This window comes from Lithobates pipiens, unplaced genomic scaffold, assembly GCF_037356315.1.
Source record: "Lithobates pipiens isolate NorthernLeopardFrog02 unplaced genomic scaffold, aLitPip1_a1.2 Scaffold_44, whole genome shotgun sequence".
In the NCBI taxonomy this organism is placed as follows: Eukaryota; Metazoa; Chordata; class Amphibia; order Anura; family Ranidae; genus Lithobates; species Lithobates pipiens.
Window position 1 is genome coordinate 1,786,671 of NW_027507870.1, and position 18,065 is coordinate 1,804,735.

At 45.3% G+C, this 18,065-nt stretch overlaps 1 protein-coding gene across 1 annotated transcript in view; it reads left to right on the forward strand.

The window, feature by feature from the left end:
- The window catches only part of LOC143956838 (uncharacterized), a 164,353-nt gene that overhangs the window by 78,826 nt on the left and 67,462 nt on the right, over positions 1 to 18,065 (forward strand). The window contains exons 4-6 of the mRNA XM_077467011.1: positions 1,622 to 1,795; positions 14,984 to 15,157; positions 16,856 to 17,029. Coding sequence (XP_077323137.1) covers positions 1,622 to 1,795; positions 14,984 to 15,157; positions 16,856 to 17,029 — 522 coding nt within the window. The remainder of the gene's footprint in view (positions 1 to 1,621; positions 1,796 to 14,983; positions 15,158 to 16,855; positions 17,030 to 18,065) is intronic.

An 18,065-nucleotide genomic window follows, 5' to 3' on the forward strand; every position in this document is an offset into this window, starting at 1 on the left:
TTTTACTAGCTCTTTTCCTATTAGAGGAACCCGGCTTTCCTCTTCGTCACCGCCCGGGGGTCTTCTTCCAACTTCGGGGGTCTTGCCCCCTCTTCGGTTCTTCTTGCCGGGCCTCCGCTCCTTCTTCCAGCTCTTTTATTAGTGGTGGCCCGGTCTTCTGTCGTCACCGCCTTCTGTTCTTCATAGGGTGGGGAACCGGGATCTGGGGGCCCCCTTATAAAAGGGGGCTCCTGGATTCCGATAAGCCCCCCCACCCGCAGACCCCAACAACCAACGACCAGTGTTGTCGGGAAGAGGCCCTTGTCCTCATCAACATGGGGACAAGGTACTTTGGGGTGGGGGGGCCGCAGGGCAGGGACCCCCCCCATGTTGAGGGCATGCGACCTAGTACGGCTCAGGTGCTCGCTCGTCCCCACCCCCTTTCCTGACCGGCCGGGTAGCGTGCTCGGATAAGGGTCTGATATGGACCTAGGGGGGGGGGGCCCCCACGTCGTTTTTTTCGGCGTAGGGCTTCCCCTTTAAGTCCTTACCAGGTGACGGGCCCAATGAGGTGTCAATCTCGCCCATGGAGGTGGCGACATTGACCTCCTACGCTAGTCCCATCTACCGGAAGCCGCGTTCAAAATGAACGGACTTTTCTCCGTGCGGGAAAGTCCGTTCATTTCATCTCGCAGTGCGGCAGACAATTTTTGAGTCAAAACTACTTTCTAAGTCCGCCGAACTTTTGGGGAAAAAAAGTCCGCCGGAGCCCACACACGGGCAGATTGTCCGGTCTGATTGTGTGTACGTGCCTTTAGCCAGGTCTATACTCGGAAACATGGTGTTCTTTGGCTTAGTGTAGGCAAAGTTGGTTTAAACACGTATACATTATCTTGCAGGAGGCCCCTTTCCCACCACCCCTCATTTTTTTTTCCCGCTCTCCCTTTCTCCCTCCTCCTGCCTTGAAACCAAATACGAATAAAGTTTCTGACTCTGCTTGCAGTGAACAATGATAATGATCTTGACTGTTGTGCTATTTGCTTTTCACATGTCACCATCTAGCCCTCCCTGAAGATGGTCATATACACAAACTATGTTATGGTAGAGTTATATTATAATCAGAATATGCCGATTTTGACAATTTCCACTGTGACACCATTGTATAATTTGCATTCGGATTATTGCGTACCTCATTGTTTGCTTAAAAACCCTTTTTCTTAATAAAAATTATTGGAACAGAAAAGTGTGATTGGTGATCCAGGACAGAGTTGAATTTGTGTAAAGCCTGAGTTTGTGTAGGGCAGCTGGGGCAGAGTTGGAGCCTCGGCTTGCTGTCCCCGAAAATATCTTGGAAATGGCTTTACAACCTGAAATCTTAGAACTGGGCAAGTCATGTCTCCCCAAGAACATCTCCCCCTATACTATACATCATACTGATGGCTTCCTGATGAAGGTTCTAGTGATGGTCTTCATAGAATACTGCAGACAGATCCCAGGAACATCCCATAATGAGGAGGTCAGACCATGGTCCATAGACCACTGAAAGGTCCCATCACCTGATCCCTCCCATCCCCCACAATCACTTTACTCCTCACACTGTATATAATGTATAATCATCTGCTTTTATCTTCTTATTCCACAGCTGTGTGTATGAAGCCCACCATAGACAATGTGGACAGTCTCTCTATAGACAAGGAGTATTATAACAAGAGTGAAGAGGTGAGAGTACAATGTAAATCTGGATTTCCTCCATCATCAGACACAATGAGATGTGACAACCCCCCGGAGTGGTCTCCTCCTACTATTACCTGTATCGGTAAGAACAATAATCCATGATATTTTCATCAGAAACACATCAATGTAAAGTCAATGCAGATCTATACTTTTATAGTCATAATAATGAAGCAGAAAATATTTGAGTGACCATTTTATTTATGTTTTTCTTATTGTTTATTAGTATTTACATGTTTCACACAATTTAGACCTGCAAATATTTATATGTACACTTTAACTACAAGCAATAAGAGTCGGTTCACACAGGGGCAACGCGACTTCAAGCGCGACTTGAGCATGAATAACAGAGCGACTCGGGGCGACTTCAACACAACTTTATGCCACCCCCCAGGCCAGGCAACTTTGGTCGTGGCCAATCACAGAATAATCTCTTGAGGGGGAACTCCACGCCAAATTTTAAATAAAAAACCAGCATGGGTTCCCCCTCCAAGGGCAAATCAGGCCTTTAGGTCTGGTATGGATTTGAAGGGGAACCCCCTACACTGGAAAAAAACGTCATGGGGTCCCCCCACAATCCATACCAGACCCTTATCTGAGCACGCAGCCTGGCCGGTCAGGAAAGGGGGTGGGGACGAGTGAGTTCCCCCCCAAACCGTACCAGGCCACATGCCCTCAACATGGGGGGGTGGGTGCTTTGGGGAAGGGGGGCGCTCTGTGGCCCCCCACCCCAAGGCACCTTGTCCCCATGTTGATGAGGACAAGGGTCTCTTCCCGACAACCCTGGCCGTTGGTTGTCGGGGTCTGCGGACAGGGGGCTTATCGGAATCTGGGAGCCCCCTTTAATAAGGGGGCTCCCAGATCCCGGCCCCCCACTCTATGTGTATGAATATGGGGTGCATCGTACCCCTACCCATTTACCTGGGGAAAAAAAGTGTCAATAAAAAAAACACACAAGTTTTTTAATTAATTTATTAATCAGCTCCGGGAGTCTTCTTCCGACTTCGGGGGTCTTCTTCCAACTTCTCCGCTCTGTTCGGCCTCTTCTTCCGCTCTCCGGTTCTGCTTCCGGTTCCTCCGATATCTTCTTCCTGCTCTTTTACTAGCGTGGGAGCCCGGTCTCCTCCTTCCTTCTTCCCTCTTCTCTCTTTCTTCTTCCAATGTTGACACATGCGTGCTCGGATAAGGATCTGGTATGGATTTTGGGGGGACCCCCACAACGTTTTTTCGGCGTAGGGGGGTTCCTCTAAAAATCCATACTAGATCTAAGGGCCTGGTTTGCCCTTGGAGGGGGAACCCATGCCGGTTTTTAATATTAGAGAGGCGATATTGTCGCTTCAATATAGATGGAGATCCGACTTGGAGGCGACTTCCATTGAAATCAATGGGTACAAGTTGCCTAGAAGTCGGATTGAAGTAGTACAGGAACCTTTTTTGAAGCCGGAGCAACTGCTGTAGTGTACATTAAGGCGGCTCCATTCACTACCATTTATTTTCTCAACAGCGTGACTTGGGGCAACTTGTGGCAACCTGAACTCGGATCCCGGGTTGCACCTGTGGGAACCGGCTCTAAGGCCGCGTACACACGCGGGGACTGTTCGCCCAACTTTGTCCGCTGAACAGTGTTTCGGCGGACAGTCCGCTCGTGTGTGGGCTTTCAGCGGACAGTTTCAGCGGACAGTCCGCTGAACAAGGTTTTTTGGAATTTCCGAAAAACTGTCTGCTGAAACTTTGTTTCAGCGAACAGTCCCCTCGTGTGTAGGCTTGTTCGTCAAACTAAGTTCCGCGCATGCTCAGAAAGGATTTACACGCCGAAAGTTATAATGCAGTGTATAGGACGTCGTATTTTTCGTCCCGTCGTACGTGCCGTTCACGTCATCGCGCACGGTTTCAGCAAACTGTTCGTTCGTCGTGTGTTGCCATGTCCGTCCATGCTAATTTTGAGCGGACTGTTTGCCGAAACTGTTTGACGGACAAAGTTGGGCGAACAGTCCCCGCGTGTGTACGCGGCCTAAAGGTTATGTGTAAAGCCTAACTCCAAGTATTTTAATTAAATGGCCTCCAGAATGTAATCAAATAAAAAAAATAAGCTCAGACTGCAATACTCACCTTCAATCTGAAGCTGAACTATTAGTACTTTTTTTTCTCAACACAATGTCCTCAGACGTCCAGGTGAGAAAAGGACATACTATGAGTGCAGGGCGTCATAGCCCCACCCCTGAGGGGCTCCATTACGTCACCATTCATTCATAGTGTATTGCTAATCTGACATCATCACATAAGCATTGTTCTCTACATGAATAACCATCTCTTGAGTAGGGATGGGCCGAACACCCCCCGGTTCGGTTCGCATCCAGAACATGCGAAGAGGCAAAAAATTAGTTTGAACACGCGAACCCCATTAAAGTCTATGAGACACGAACGCGAAAAATCAAAAGTGGTAATTTTAAAGGTTAATATGCATGGAATTGTCATAAAAAGTGTTTGGGGACCTGGGTCCTGCCCCAGGTGAAATGTACCAATGCAAAAAAAGTTTTAAAAACTGAAGTTTTTCGGGAGCAGTGATTTTAATAATGCTGAAATTTAAACAATAAAAGTGTAATATTCCTTTAAATTTCGTACCTGGGGGGTGTCTATAGTATGCCTGTAAAGGGGTGCATGTTTCCCATGTTTAGAATAGTCTGAGTGCAAAATGACATTTCTAAAGGAAAAAAAGTAATTTAAAAGTACTAGTGGTAGTGCCGGATATTAATGAAGTGCCGGTACCAACAATACACATAAAAGTCATTGAAAAATAAAAATAAAATGCGTAGGGGTCCCCCAAAATTCCATTACCGGGCCCTTCAGGTCTGGTATGGATATTAAGGGGAACCCCGTGCCAAAATAAAAAAATGGCGTGGGGTTCCCCCAAAAATCCACACAAGACCCTTATCCGAGCATGCAACCTGGCAGGCCGCAGGAAAAGAGGGGGGACGAGAGCATGCCCCCCCTCCTGAACTGTACCAGGCCACATGCCCTCAACATGGGGAGGATGTCCCCATGTCGATGGGGACAAGGGCCTCATCCCCACAACCCTTGCCCGGTGGTTGTGGGGGTCTGTGGGCCGGGGGCTTATCGGAATCTGGAAGCCCCCTTGAACAAGGGGACCCCCAGATCCCAGCCCCCCGGTGTAAATTGGTAATGGGGTACATTGTACCCGTACCATTTCACAAAAAGAAAGTGTCAAAATGTTTAAAAAAAATCACACAAGAGACAGCTTGAGACAAGTCCTTTATTAAAAATAAAAAAATAAAAAATAAAAAAAGAGATTCCAGCGATGTAATCCAATAAATTCATGCTCCTACTCCAGCGATGTAATCCAATTCTCGATCTCCAGTGATGGATGATCTCCAGTGACTCCAGCGAGGAACAAGCACAGGATTCTGCCTCCAATGGAGGCACCAATGACGCAACGCTAGCTCAACAGGTCTGATGTAGATGAGGGCGGGGCCACCCGTCACGTGACCCCGCCCCCTCTGACAAGGGGAAACTCTGAGGTTTCCCAGTGACATTTACTGGTGACCCCGCCCCCCTCTGATGCAATGGAAATCCTGGAGAACGAGAATTGGATTACATCGCTGGAGTAGGAGCATGGATTTATTGGATTACATCGCTGGAATCTTTTTTTTTTTTTTTTTTTAATAAAGGACTTGTCCCAAGCCAGCTCTCATGTGGTTTTTAACATTTTGACACTTTCTTTTTGTGAAATGGTACAGGTACAATGTACCCCATTACCAATTCACATACGGGGGGGGGGGCGGGATCTGGGTGTCCCCTTTTCCTGCGGCCTGCCAGGTTGCGTGGTCAGATAAGGGTCTGGTATGGATTTTTGGGGGAACCCCCATGCCATTTTTTTTCTTAATTTTGGCGTGGAGTTCCCCTTAAAATCCATACCAGACCTGAAGGGCCTGGTAATGGAATTTTGGAGGACCCTCACACATTTTTATTTTTTAATGACATTTGTGTGATTTTTCGGGACTGACAATTAATTAATAGCCGCTAGCACTTTTAAATGACTTTTTTTCCCTTTAGAAATTTCATTTTGTGCTGGGACTGTTATAAACACGGAAACATGCCCCCTTTTACAGGCATACTATAGACACCCCCCAGGTATGAAATTTAAAGGAATATTTCACTTTTATTTTTTCACTTTAAGCATTATTAAAAATCACTGCTCCCTGAAAAAACGTCCGTTTTTAAAACTTTTTTTTGCATTGATCCATGTCCCCTGGGGCAGGACCCGGGTCCCCAAAACTTTTTATGACAATAACTTGCATATAATCCTTTAAAATTAGCACTTTTAAAGGGTGTTCCGCGGCTTTTCGAATTTGCTGCAAACACCTCAAATTGTTCGCTGTTCGGCAAACGGGCGAACAGCCAATGTTCAACTTGAACAGATAGCCCATCCCTACGCTTGAGCAATTCCTTAAGTGTAAGTAAAATAGTTAGGAATATCAACTGTCCGGCCATTTCACATAAAAAGTTAACACACAATTTCCTCAAATGTTATCATTATATGGCTCTTTACCAAATCACTGTATTATTCCATTGTAGTATTTTCAGTATTCTACAGCCATAAAGCTTTGATTCCGGTTTGGGTTGGTGCCCCACATTGAGGACAGGTACCTCTGAATGTTTCTCAGTGGACATCTATGGTCCATTCACTGCTCAGTAAACCTCCCTGAGATCACTACATACAATGTTCTTACACAACTTTCTGTAATCTTCCTCTACAGATCAGAACCAGAGAGAAGGGGGTAGGGTGGAGTGGGGTGGAAAACTGAGGATGAGAGGAAAGACAAGGGGATACACAGCAGAAGAGCTTAATTATAATTTTATTTTTAAATCCAAACTTACTGTAGATTTCACAAAGTGACTATACATCAAAAAAAGCATTTGAGGCTGTACAAAGCCCATACCGTATACAAGAGTCAAATAATGGACAGTCACATCATATAAAACAGATAGAAAACATTTGTTTCTCTCAACAGAGATACTTAATGTCAGGACCGCCAGGAGACGCTAACTGTCCCTCCCAGGGCCGTCTTTTAATATAGATTGGGCCCTGGGCAAAATTTTTCTTGGGCCCCCCCCCCCATGCAATTTCCCTCTCCACCTACTCTGAGACATACTATAAATAGCAGCTAGACCTAAAATCAGTTTTCTGTATCAGATCAGGCAGCAATTGCGATTGGTTGCCAGCAGTTACAGCGTATCATTACTGCTTACTGACTAGTTGCTAGAGGTTACAGCACACGTTATGGCTCACTGATTAGTTGCTAGAGGTTACAGCACATCACCTCCTCACAGCAAGGGAGCATGATATATATAGGAATGCCACCTTTATTTACATATCAATGCCGCCAGCCGCAGCTATTTACTTAGTATTGTTGCCGCTATTTACATATGAATGCTCGTTATTTATATGTAAACACGGGGTCTGCAGGTGAGTCATCTGTACACAACAATAGGGCAGAGCTGGGCAGCATTAGTAGCAGCACTTCACACTGATATAAGGACACAGCACAGGACTAAAACTTCAAGGGACAAGGGAATTTAAACTGGGATAGTTGGCAAGTATGAGGCAGCTGTTTTGGGCCCCACAACAATGACATGGCCCAGGGCAGCTGCCCCTTTTGCCCTGCCTTAAAGACGACCCTGGTCCCTCCGGTTTCCTGGCTGGTAGTCTTCTTATCCCAGTATCAGGTGGAAGGGCAGTTGAGATCCTGCAGCCAGAAATATGAGACCACAATAGGAAGTGCAAACAGCCTATATCAAGGAACACTAAACAAGCAACTCATAGTTCGTAGAGAGTGAAGTCAGCAAACCAAGGCAGCAGTTCAGGGGGTATACCAGGAAGAGGCATCGGGAACAGACAGTGTCAGCAACCACAATCAGTGTAAATCCAAAGGAGTAGTCCAAGAGGCAAGGTCAGGAACAGGCAGAGTCAGCAACAACGATTAGCAAAGTCCAAAAGGAGTAGCCCAAGAAGCATAGTCAGGAACAAGCTGACGTCAGCAACCAGAAACACAATCCCATACTGGAACCTATACTAGGGCAAAGACAGAAAGGGGAAGTGATGATTTATAGGTCACTAAACTAAGTGACTGCCTACAGCTGGACACTGGGTGGGGCCAGGGTGCAAGATCAAGGAGCAGGGCATAACAAGGGCTTTACATAGATGGACGTTTGACAGTGGCTCAGTTAGTAGGGAACTGTCCAAAGAACACCAGGTCCCTGGATCATAATCCCAGACATTATGTGACACCTAGCCCTGAAATAGAGTTTCCAGCACTTGCCATAAAACATATTATGCCAGGAAATATACCTTTTCTACTATTGAATGCAAAGGAAAACCAGCACCACACAGAACCCTGTGACTCTTGGTGAGTTAGAGTCTTAAAAGCCTATCCATCACTAACTGCGGTGGAGCAAGACTAGGATGGTCTAACCAATTCTGCCAAATGAGGTTAAACTTTGGGGTAGCATTTCTGAGGCAATAAGCCAATTGTTCCCTGAGTAGGAGGGAGTTGACATAGGCAATCCATTGTTTTTTGGTAGGCACGGTGGATGCTATCCAGTGTCGGGCAATAAGCTTTCTAGCTAAATACAATATCCAGGTTATCATAATATATGTACCATTTGGATACATTTCAGCATCAACCACACCTATCAGGCACAACAACAGAGTTGAAGTTATATGTACTTGAGCTAGATCAGAAATAACATGTAAAACTTCAGCCCAGTAACATTTAAGTTTTGCGCAGTGCCAAATCATATGTATAAAATTGTGCTGATGCGTTTTACACTATGGACATAGGGGTGAATCTCTCCAGCCCCATGCATACAGTCATTCGTCTGATAAGTCCGTCTGATAAGCCATGCATACATCATTCACTGATAAGCTCTATGAGGAATTCACAATTGCGAGAGCCTATGGGAGGCTGATATAGATACAATAGGAATCGATTCTAAGGTTGTATCCCGCTGATCACCATCAATATCTCTATTATCTGGGATCCAATGAACCGTGCACTTTAGTGAAGCGTGATCTTGGACAGAAGATATTATTACAGAATACACACACGATATCAGACCTTTCCGGGCAGTGACCTGGAGGACCTCCACCAATAAGTGGGAGATGGATACAGTTAAAGTAAGTGTCAGCTTTTGAATCTGTATCGCATGTCGGAGTTGGAGATATTGATGGAATTGTTTAGAGGATAAGGAAAACTCTGCATAGTTGAGCATGTGAATTCAACGTGTTACCAATATACAGTTGAGAAACAAAAACAAACCCCTCTTTGTCTCATGTAGAGAATCCTTGTAATTTGTTCAGTTCAGGAGAAAAGCTTAATATTTAATGTAGAGAAAGGTGGCGTAGAACACTGCACTAAGCCATGAGTACCTGGAGGTGACTCAGGGGGTAGTTTGCATCTGGGTCCAAACTTCTGTGAGGGAGGAACCCCAACTATCTCTTACACCCCACCTTTAGGGAAGGGGGTCATCTTGAGCTAAGGATTTACATGTTTAGCTCTAGTCATGTTGAGCTAAGGGTCTACACCCATGGCTGGTGACAATTACTAATGTGTGTGTACAACAATCAGGTGTGTTCCTCACTGTATGTAGAACAGAAGAAAGTCTTTATTTCACATGGTACCGGAGCTGGGAGTGGGACTGCTCTAGGGAAATGGTTCAAATTCATCACAGCCATGGAAAATCCTGCAGGTTGAGAATTTACCTGTTGAATTTATGTGAAAATTCTTCCAGGCAAATTTATTTTTCAACCATAATGCACTTTATGGCCATCAGACTTAGAGGGGCCAATAAAGGGACTTTTGGATAAGCCAACTCCTGTATTATAAAAAGGAAGGAAGAAGAGGCAAAGCCACCAGAGTAACAATGTATTGAAGCTGATGTAGGTAGAGGATAGGGAAAACTGACAAAGTTCATAGGGAGAGGTTAAGGTCAGTTAGAAACAGTACTTTATCTCTGATTGCTAGCTCTTTGGTCAATCACTCTCTTGCTGCCTTTTTTGTTCTTATTAGGGTTTTTTTTTTTTTATCTTTAGTTTTATATTTTAGTTGATTAGAGGACAGCACACACACTGATGGATTCCTGATGAATGTTCTGGTCTTCATAGAATACTGCAGACAGATCCCAGACAGATCAACATCCCATAATAAGGAGGTCAGACCATGATCCATATACCACTGAAAGTTCCCATCAACTGATCCATCCATAGGCGTGCGCAGCCTATTACATTAGGGTGTGCACCCCAAAGCTCAAACACCCAAAGCTCAAACACACATGCATGTGTATATACACACACATTATATTGTCAAAAGTATTGTAACACCTGCTTTTACGCACATGAACTTCAATGGCCTCCCAGTCTTAGTCCGTAGGGTTCAATATTGAGTTGGCCCGCGCTTTGCAGATATAACAACTTGAACTCTTCTGGGAAGGCTGTCCACAAGGTTTAGGAGGGTGTCTATGGGAATGTTTGACTATTCTTCCAGAAGAGCATTTGTGAGGTCAGCACTGATGTTGGACGAGAAGGCCTGGCTCACAGTCTCTGCCCTAATTCATCCCTATCAGGTTGAGGTCAGAAGTTCCTCCACCCCAAACTCGCTCATCCTTGTCTTGTTTTCAGTCTGATGTGTATTATATGTGACGTTGCGTATCACAGAGATCGGTATTGTGGTAAGATTAAAGGTAATTGAGATTTCCATATGTATGGAACGGTCAGTGTGGAGCAGAATATGGAACCGTCAGTATGGAGCAGAGTATGGAACCGTCAGTGTGGAGCAGAGTATGGAACCGTCGTTACGGAGCAGAGTATGGAACCGTCGTTACGGAACAGAGTATGGAACCGTCAGTGTGGAGCAGAGTATGGAACCGTCAGTGTGGAGCAGAGTATGGAACCGTCAGTGTGAAGCAGAGTATGGAACCGTCAGTGTGGAGCAGAGTATGGAACCGTCAGTGTGGAGCAGAGTATGGAACCGTCAGTGTGGAGCAGAGTATGGAACCGTCAGTGTGGAGCAGAGTATGGAACCGTCAGTGTGGAGCAGAGTATGGAACCGTCGGTGTGGAGCAGAGTATGGAACCGTCAGTGTGGAGCAGAGTATGGAACCGTCAGTGTGGAGCAGAGTATGGAGCCGTCAGTGTGGAGCAGAGTATGGAACCGTCAGTGTGGAGCAGAGTATGGAACCGTCAGTGTGGAGCAGAGTATGGAACCGTCAGTGTGGAGCAGAGTATGGAACCATCTGTATGAGCAGAGTATGGAACCGTCAGTGTGGAGCAGAGTATGGAACCATCTGTATGAGCAGAGTATGGAACCGTCAGTGTGGAGCAGAGTATGGAACCGTCAGTGTGGAGCAGAGTATGGAACCGTCGCTATGGAGCAGAGTATGGAACCGTCAGTGTGGAGCAGAGTATGGAACCATCAGTGTGGAGCAGAGTATGGAACCGTCAGTGTGGAGCAGAGTATGGAACCATCAGTGTGGAGCAGAGTATGGAACTGTCGGTATGGAGTAGAGTATGGAACTGTCGGTGTGGAGCAGAGTATGGAACTGTCGGTGTGGAGCAGAGTATGGAACCGTCAGTGTGGAGCAGAGTATGGAACCGTCAGTGTGGAGCAGAGTATGGAACCATCAGTGTGGAGCAGAGTATGGAACCATCTGTATGAGCAGAGTATGGAACCGTCAGTGTGGAGCAGAGTATGGAACCATCTGTATGAGCAGAGTATGGAACCGTCAGTGTGGAGCAGAGTATGGAACCGTCAGTGTGGAGCAGAGTATGGAACCGTCAGTGTGGAGCAGAGTATGGGACCATCAGTGTGGAGCAGAGTATGGGACCATCAGTGTGGAGCAGAGTATGGGACCATCAGTGTGGAGCAGAGTATGGAACTGTCGGTATGGAGTAGAGTATGGAACTGTCGGTGTGGAGCAGAGTATGGAACTGTCGGTATGGAGTAGAGTATGGAACTGTCGGTGTGGAGTAGAGTATGGAACTGTCGGTATGGAGTAGAGTATGGAACTGTCGGTGTGGAGCAGAGTATGGAACCGTCAGTGTGGAGAAGAGTATGGAACTGTCGATATGGGCACTGATTGGCAGCACTGGTGGGCACTGATTGGCAGCACTGGTGGGCACTGATTGGCAGCACTGGTGGGCAATGATTTGCACTGATAGGTGGCACTGATTGGCAGCACTGATGGGCACTAATTGGTGCCCCTGATTGACACTAATAGGTGGCTGTGATAGGCAGCACTGATGTCCACTCATAAGCAGCAAAGATTGTACTGATTGGCAGAACTGATGGGCACTAATAGCCACAATTTGGTGGCACTGTTAGGCAGTAATTATTGGTAACTGATAGGCTGCACTGATTGGCACTGATAGACATCACTGATTGGCACTGATTGGAAGCTCAGATTGACAGCATTGGTGGCCACTAATTGGCAGCACTGATGGGCAGTGATAGGTGGCATTGATTGGCACTGATAGGCTGCACTGATTGGCACTGATAGACAGCATTGATTGGCACTGATTGGAAGCACAGATTGGCAGCATTGGTGGCCACTAATTGGCAGCACTGATGGGCAGTGATAGGTGGCACTGATAGGCTGCACCGATAGCACTGATTGGAACTGATAGGCTGCACTGATTGGCAGCATTTGTGGGAACTAATTGGCAGCATTGATGGGCAGTGATAGGTTGCACTGATAGGCAGCACTGATGGGCACTGGTAGGCAGCATTGATAGCCACTTATAGGCAGCACTTATAAGTGCTGATTGTTGGAACTGATTGGAATTGATAGGTGACACTGATGGGCACTGATAGGCAGCACTTATGAGCACTGATGTGCCCTGATTGGCACTGATAGTTAGCACTGATGGTCACTGATTGGCAGCACTGATAGGTAGCACTGACTGGCACTGATAGGCTGCACTGATTGGCAGAGTTGATGGGCGCTAATAGGCAGCACTGACTGGCAGCACTGATTGGCACTGATAGGCGCCACTGATGGGCACGACTCATGGACACTGACAGGGTAGAGGGGGAGTTTCATATTGAGCAACAGATCGTGAGGCTTGCCAGAGCCGTTCAGTGTGTGAAACTGTCAGGTAATATAACTGCATGCAGGGAGACCGGCTGTCAAAACTCAGCAGCGATGTCGGGGATGGGCGGAACCAAGCTGCTATCAAATGCCACCCAATGATTGGGCTGCTTAAGAAAGGGGGTGGAGACACATACATGTAGCAGCCCGCCAAGACCCCATCCCATTGGCTAGTGTTTGATAGCTTTTCAGTCCCGCTCACCCCCCGACACCACCGCTGAGTTATGAATGAGAGCTAGAGGCAGGTTAGTTAGTGACGTGCAGGCAGTTTAGTATATATATATATATATATATATATATATATATATATATATATATATATATATATATATACACAGTGCAGTCAGTGTAGAATATATACACATATATACAGTATACAGCATATAATACATTTTATTTTATTGGTTAAGGGGAACCCCATGACAGAATTAAGAAAAAAAAAAAAAACATGGGTTCCCTCCCCAGTCCATACCAGGCCCTTTGGGTCTGGTATAGATTTTAAGGGGAGCTCCACGCCAAAATATAAAAAGAAAATGGCTTGGGGTCCACCCCAAAATCTATACTAGACCCTTATCCAAGCAAGCAGACTGGAACACCAGGAAAGGGGGGGGGGGCGAGTGAGCCCCCCCTCCTGAACCATACCAGGCCACTTGCCCTCAACATGGAGAGGGTGCTTTAGGGTCCACCCCAATGCACCTTGTCCCCATGTAGATAGGGACAAGGGCCTCATCCCCACAACCCTTGCCGGTGTCTGTGAGGGTCTGGGGGTGGGGCTTATCAGAATCTGGAAGCCACCTTTAACAAGGGGGCCGCCAGATCCCACCCCCCTCCCATGTGAATGAATATAGGATACATAGTACCCCTTGTGGCCCAGTATGTGGCCCAGTATGGCCCAGTATGTTTCGTTCGCTCGTCGCCCCCCCCCATCCTGTCCTCTAGGCTGCATGCTGGGATAAGGGTCTGAATAAGAAATGTAATTCTGCTGCCGTACTGTGTAACACATCTGACAGATGTGTCACTTTAAAGGCAGACTAAGGGAACACCCGGGCACGTTATTTAACCACTTGCCGACCAGCCGCCATCGCTGGACGACGACAGTATGGCTACCCTGCGCGAGTCGTTTAAGGCGTATAGGGGGGCGCGCGCACACGCCACGTCACTTAGGAGCCGATGCACGTGCTAGGCAGCTGCAATGTCCACTGGGCACCCATGATCGTTCTTGACAGAGCCAGAATAGGGACCTGTGTGTGTAAACACACAAATCCCGGTTCTGCCAGGGAGTAGAGACTGATCGTGTGTTCCTAGTAGGTAAGGTCGATTTCCTCCTCCAGTCATGTCCCATCCCCGCTCAGTTAGAACACACACAGAGGAAGCACATTTAACCCCTTGATCGCCCCCTAATTTTAACCCCTTTCCTGCAATTTCGCAGTCCCACTAAAAATTGCCGATCACTGCCACTTCATTACTAGTAAAAAAAAAACAAAAAAAACAAACAAACAATAATAAACATGACATAACTCTATCCCCTATTTTGTAGACGCTATAACTTTTGCGCAAACCAATCAATATACGCTTATTGTAATTTTTTTACAAAAATATGTAGAAGAATACATATCGGCCTAAACCGATGAAGACATATTTTATTTATTTTTTTGGGGATATTTATTATAGCAAAAAGTACAAAATATTATTATTTTTTCTAAATTGTCGCTCTTTTTTTGTTTATAGCGCAAAAAATGAAAAAACGCATAGACGATCAAATACCGCCGAAAGAAAGCTCCATTTACGGGAAAAAAGGACGTCAATTTTGTTTGGGTACAACGTCGCACGACCGCGCGATTGTCAGTTAAAGGGACGCAGTGGCGATTCGCAAAAAAATGGCCGGGTCAGGAACGGGGCAAATTCTTCCGGGGCTGAAGTAGTTAAGGGAATATTTCAGTTTTATTGTTTCACTTTAATCATTATTAAAATCACTGCTCCCGAAAAACCGGGGGGGGGGGGGGGGGTGTTCGGCCCATCCCTGCCCATAACACAAAACCACTTTACCACTTTATTCCTCACACTGTATATAATGTATAATCATCTGCTTTTTTTATCTTCTTATGCCACAGCTCAGTGTACAAAGCCCACCATAGGCAATGTGTACTATATATATGAAAATAAGGATTATTATAATAATGGAGAATCAGTGAGAGTACAATGTAATCCTGGATATCATCCATCATCTGACACAATGAGATGTAACAACCCCCCAGAGTGGTCTCCTCCCACTGTTACCTGTACAGGTGAGTACAACAACATAGGACACTCCACCATATACACAATATGAAAAGAACAAGGGGAGCTCCATGCCAAAATTAAAAAAAAATTTGCATGAGGTCCCCCCAAAATCCATACTAGACCCTTATCCAAGCAAGCAGCCTAGCAGACCAGGAAAGGGGGGGGGGGGGACGAGCGAGCACCCCCCTCCTGAACCATACCAGGCCACTTGCCCTCAACATTTGGAAGGTGCTTTAGTGTCCACCGCAAAGCACCTTGTCCCCATGTTGATGGGGACAAGGGCCTCATCCCCACAACCCTTGCCCGGTGGCTGTGGGGGTTTGCAGGTGGGGGCTTATCATCCTCTCCTATAGGCTGCATGCTGGGATAAGGGTCTGAATAAGAAATGTAATTTTGCTGTGAAACACATCAGACAGATGTAGCACTTTACAGGCAGACTAAGGGGACCCCCAGGCACAATATTTAACCACTTGCCGACCGCCTGCCATCATTTGACGATGGCAGTATGGCTCCCCTGCGTGAGTTGCCGTAGCTGTACGGCGGCCGCTTTAAGGCATATGGGGGGGGGGGGGGGCGCACACGCTGCGTCTCTTAGGAGCCGATGCACATGCCAGGCGGCTGCGATGTCCACCGGGCACCCACAATCACTCCTTACAGAGCCAGAACGGGGATCTGTGTGTATAGAGACAGAAATCTCGGTTCTGTCAGGGGACTAGAGAACAGATCGTGTGTTCCTAGTAGGTAAGAACGATCTCCTCCCCCAGTCAGTCCCTTCCCTTCACAGTTAGAACACACACAGAGGGAACACATTTAACCCCTTGATTGCCCCCTAATGTTAACCCCTTCCCTGCAATGTTGCAGTGCCACTAAAAATCGCAGATCGCCACCATTACTAGTAAAAGGAAAAAAAATAATAAAAATGCTATAAATCTATGCCCTGTTTTGTAGACGCTATAACTTTTGCGCAACAAATCAATGTACGATTATTATGATTTTTTTTTTACCAAAAATATGTAGAAGAATATATATCGGCCTAAAGTGATGAAGACATTTTATTTTTTTGGGGGGATATTTATTATAGCAAAAAGTACAAAGTATTGTGTTTTTTTTTTTCAAAATTGTTGCTCTTTTTTTGTTTATAGCACAAAAAATAAAAACCGCAGAGGTGATCAAATACCACCAAAATAAAGCTCTATTTTTGGGGGTGAAAAGGAAGTCAATTCTGTTTGTTTACAGTGTCACACAACTGCGCAATTGCCAGTTAAAGGCGTAAAAATGGCCTGGTCAGGAAGGCGGCAAATTCTTCCGGGGCTGAAGTAGTTAAGGGAATATTTCATTTTTATTGTTTCACTTTAATCATTATTAAAATCACTGCTTCCGAAAAAATGGCCGTTTTCAAACTTTTTTTTTGCATTGATACATGTCCCCTGGGGCAGGACCCGGGTCCCCAAACACTTTTTATGACAATAACTTGCATATAAGCCTTTAGAATTAGCACTTTTGATTTATCATGTTCGTGTCCCATAGACTTTAACTGTCTTTGTGAGAATTTATTTGCCAAGTTCTGGTGTGAAGTGAACCGTGGGGGGGGGGGGGGGGGGGGTGGGGGTGTTCGGCCCATCCCTGCCCATCACACACAATCACTTTACTCCTCACACTGTATATAATGTATAATCATCTGCTTTTATCTTCTTATTCCACAGCTCAGTGTACAAAGCCCACCATAGACAATGTGTATTATATATATCAAAATAAGGAGTATTATAATAATGGAGAATCAGTGACAGTACAATGTAATCGTGGATATCATTCATCATCTGACACAATGAGATGTAACAACCCCCCAGAGTGGTCTCCTCCCACTGTTACCTGTACAGGTGAGTACTATTAATCACTTTAATGTTAATTCAAGCCAATTTTCATTGATTTACTAAAGATAAATAAGTTGTGCAATCTACAATGAGATGTGGGAACCCCCCCATCTCCCGGGAGTGGACTCCTCCCACTATTACCTGTATAGGTGAGTACTATTTATCACTTTAATGTTAATTCAAGTACATTGTAATTGATTTACTAAAGACAAAGAGGTTGTGCACTTTGCTAGGGAATTTTCCCTTCGCTAAGGCTACTTTCACACTGGAGGCATTTATCAGACGCTTTTGGGCTAAAAATACCACCTGTAAATGTGACGGACTTGGGTTTATATGGTCACAAAACAGACACCCCAAAGCAACGTACATATTCATTTTTTTTTATTTTATTTCTAAATATGTCCCTTCTATTCTATTAATAACCAGTAGATGGCAGAGAAGGTACACAAACAGAGTCTATATAAGGCAACACACCATGTGACTGGAAATTAAACTACTTCCAGCCATAAAGTCAGTGGTCATATCTCATGCTGTTTGTGTGATTCTTTGCAGGTATGTGCTCTAAATTGTTCCTAATCTGTATTAACCTGTGATAGAAAGAATTCTAAACATCTTGAGCAGATGCAGAAAAAGTCTCAGCAGATTTTATGCTATAGTTTTGCTGTAATTAGAAGTTTAGAACAGCATGTGTGAGAAACAAGTGAAAAGGGCATAAGAACATGAAAATACTGCATTAGTCAGAACAAATGTCTATTATAAGCACTAAACCGTTCTAAATAGGTATATTTAAACCTGATTTATTGAAAATTGCATAGATTAGAAAGCACATGGTTTCTGTTATTAATATAGAAAAAAAAACTACTGTATGTAAAGCTTATGCATTGCTTCATACAGACATGCAATGTGCACCATCTAGTGGTTAAAAAAGAGTACTACCATGATACTATTTGTATTAAAGCAATGCATTGCCGGTATGATTATTGCACACTTAAAGTGTACCAGAGAGATAAAGATAATTATCTATAACACTGAATAACAGGGA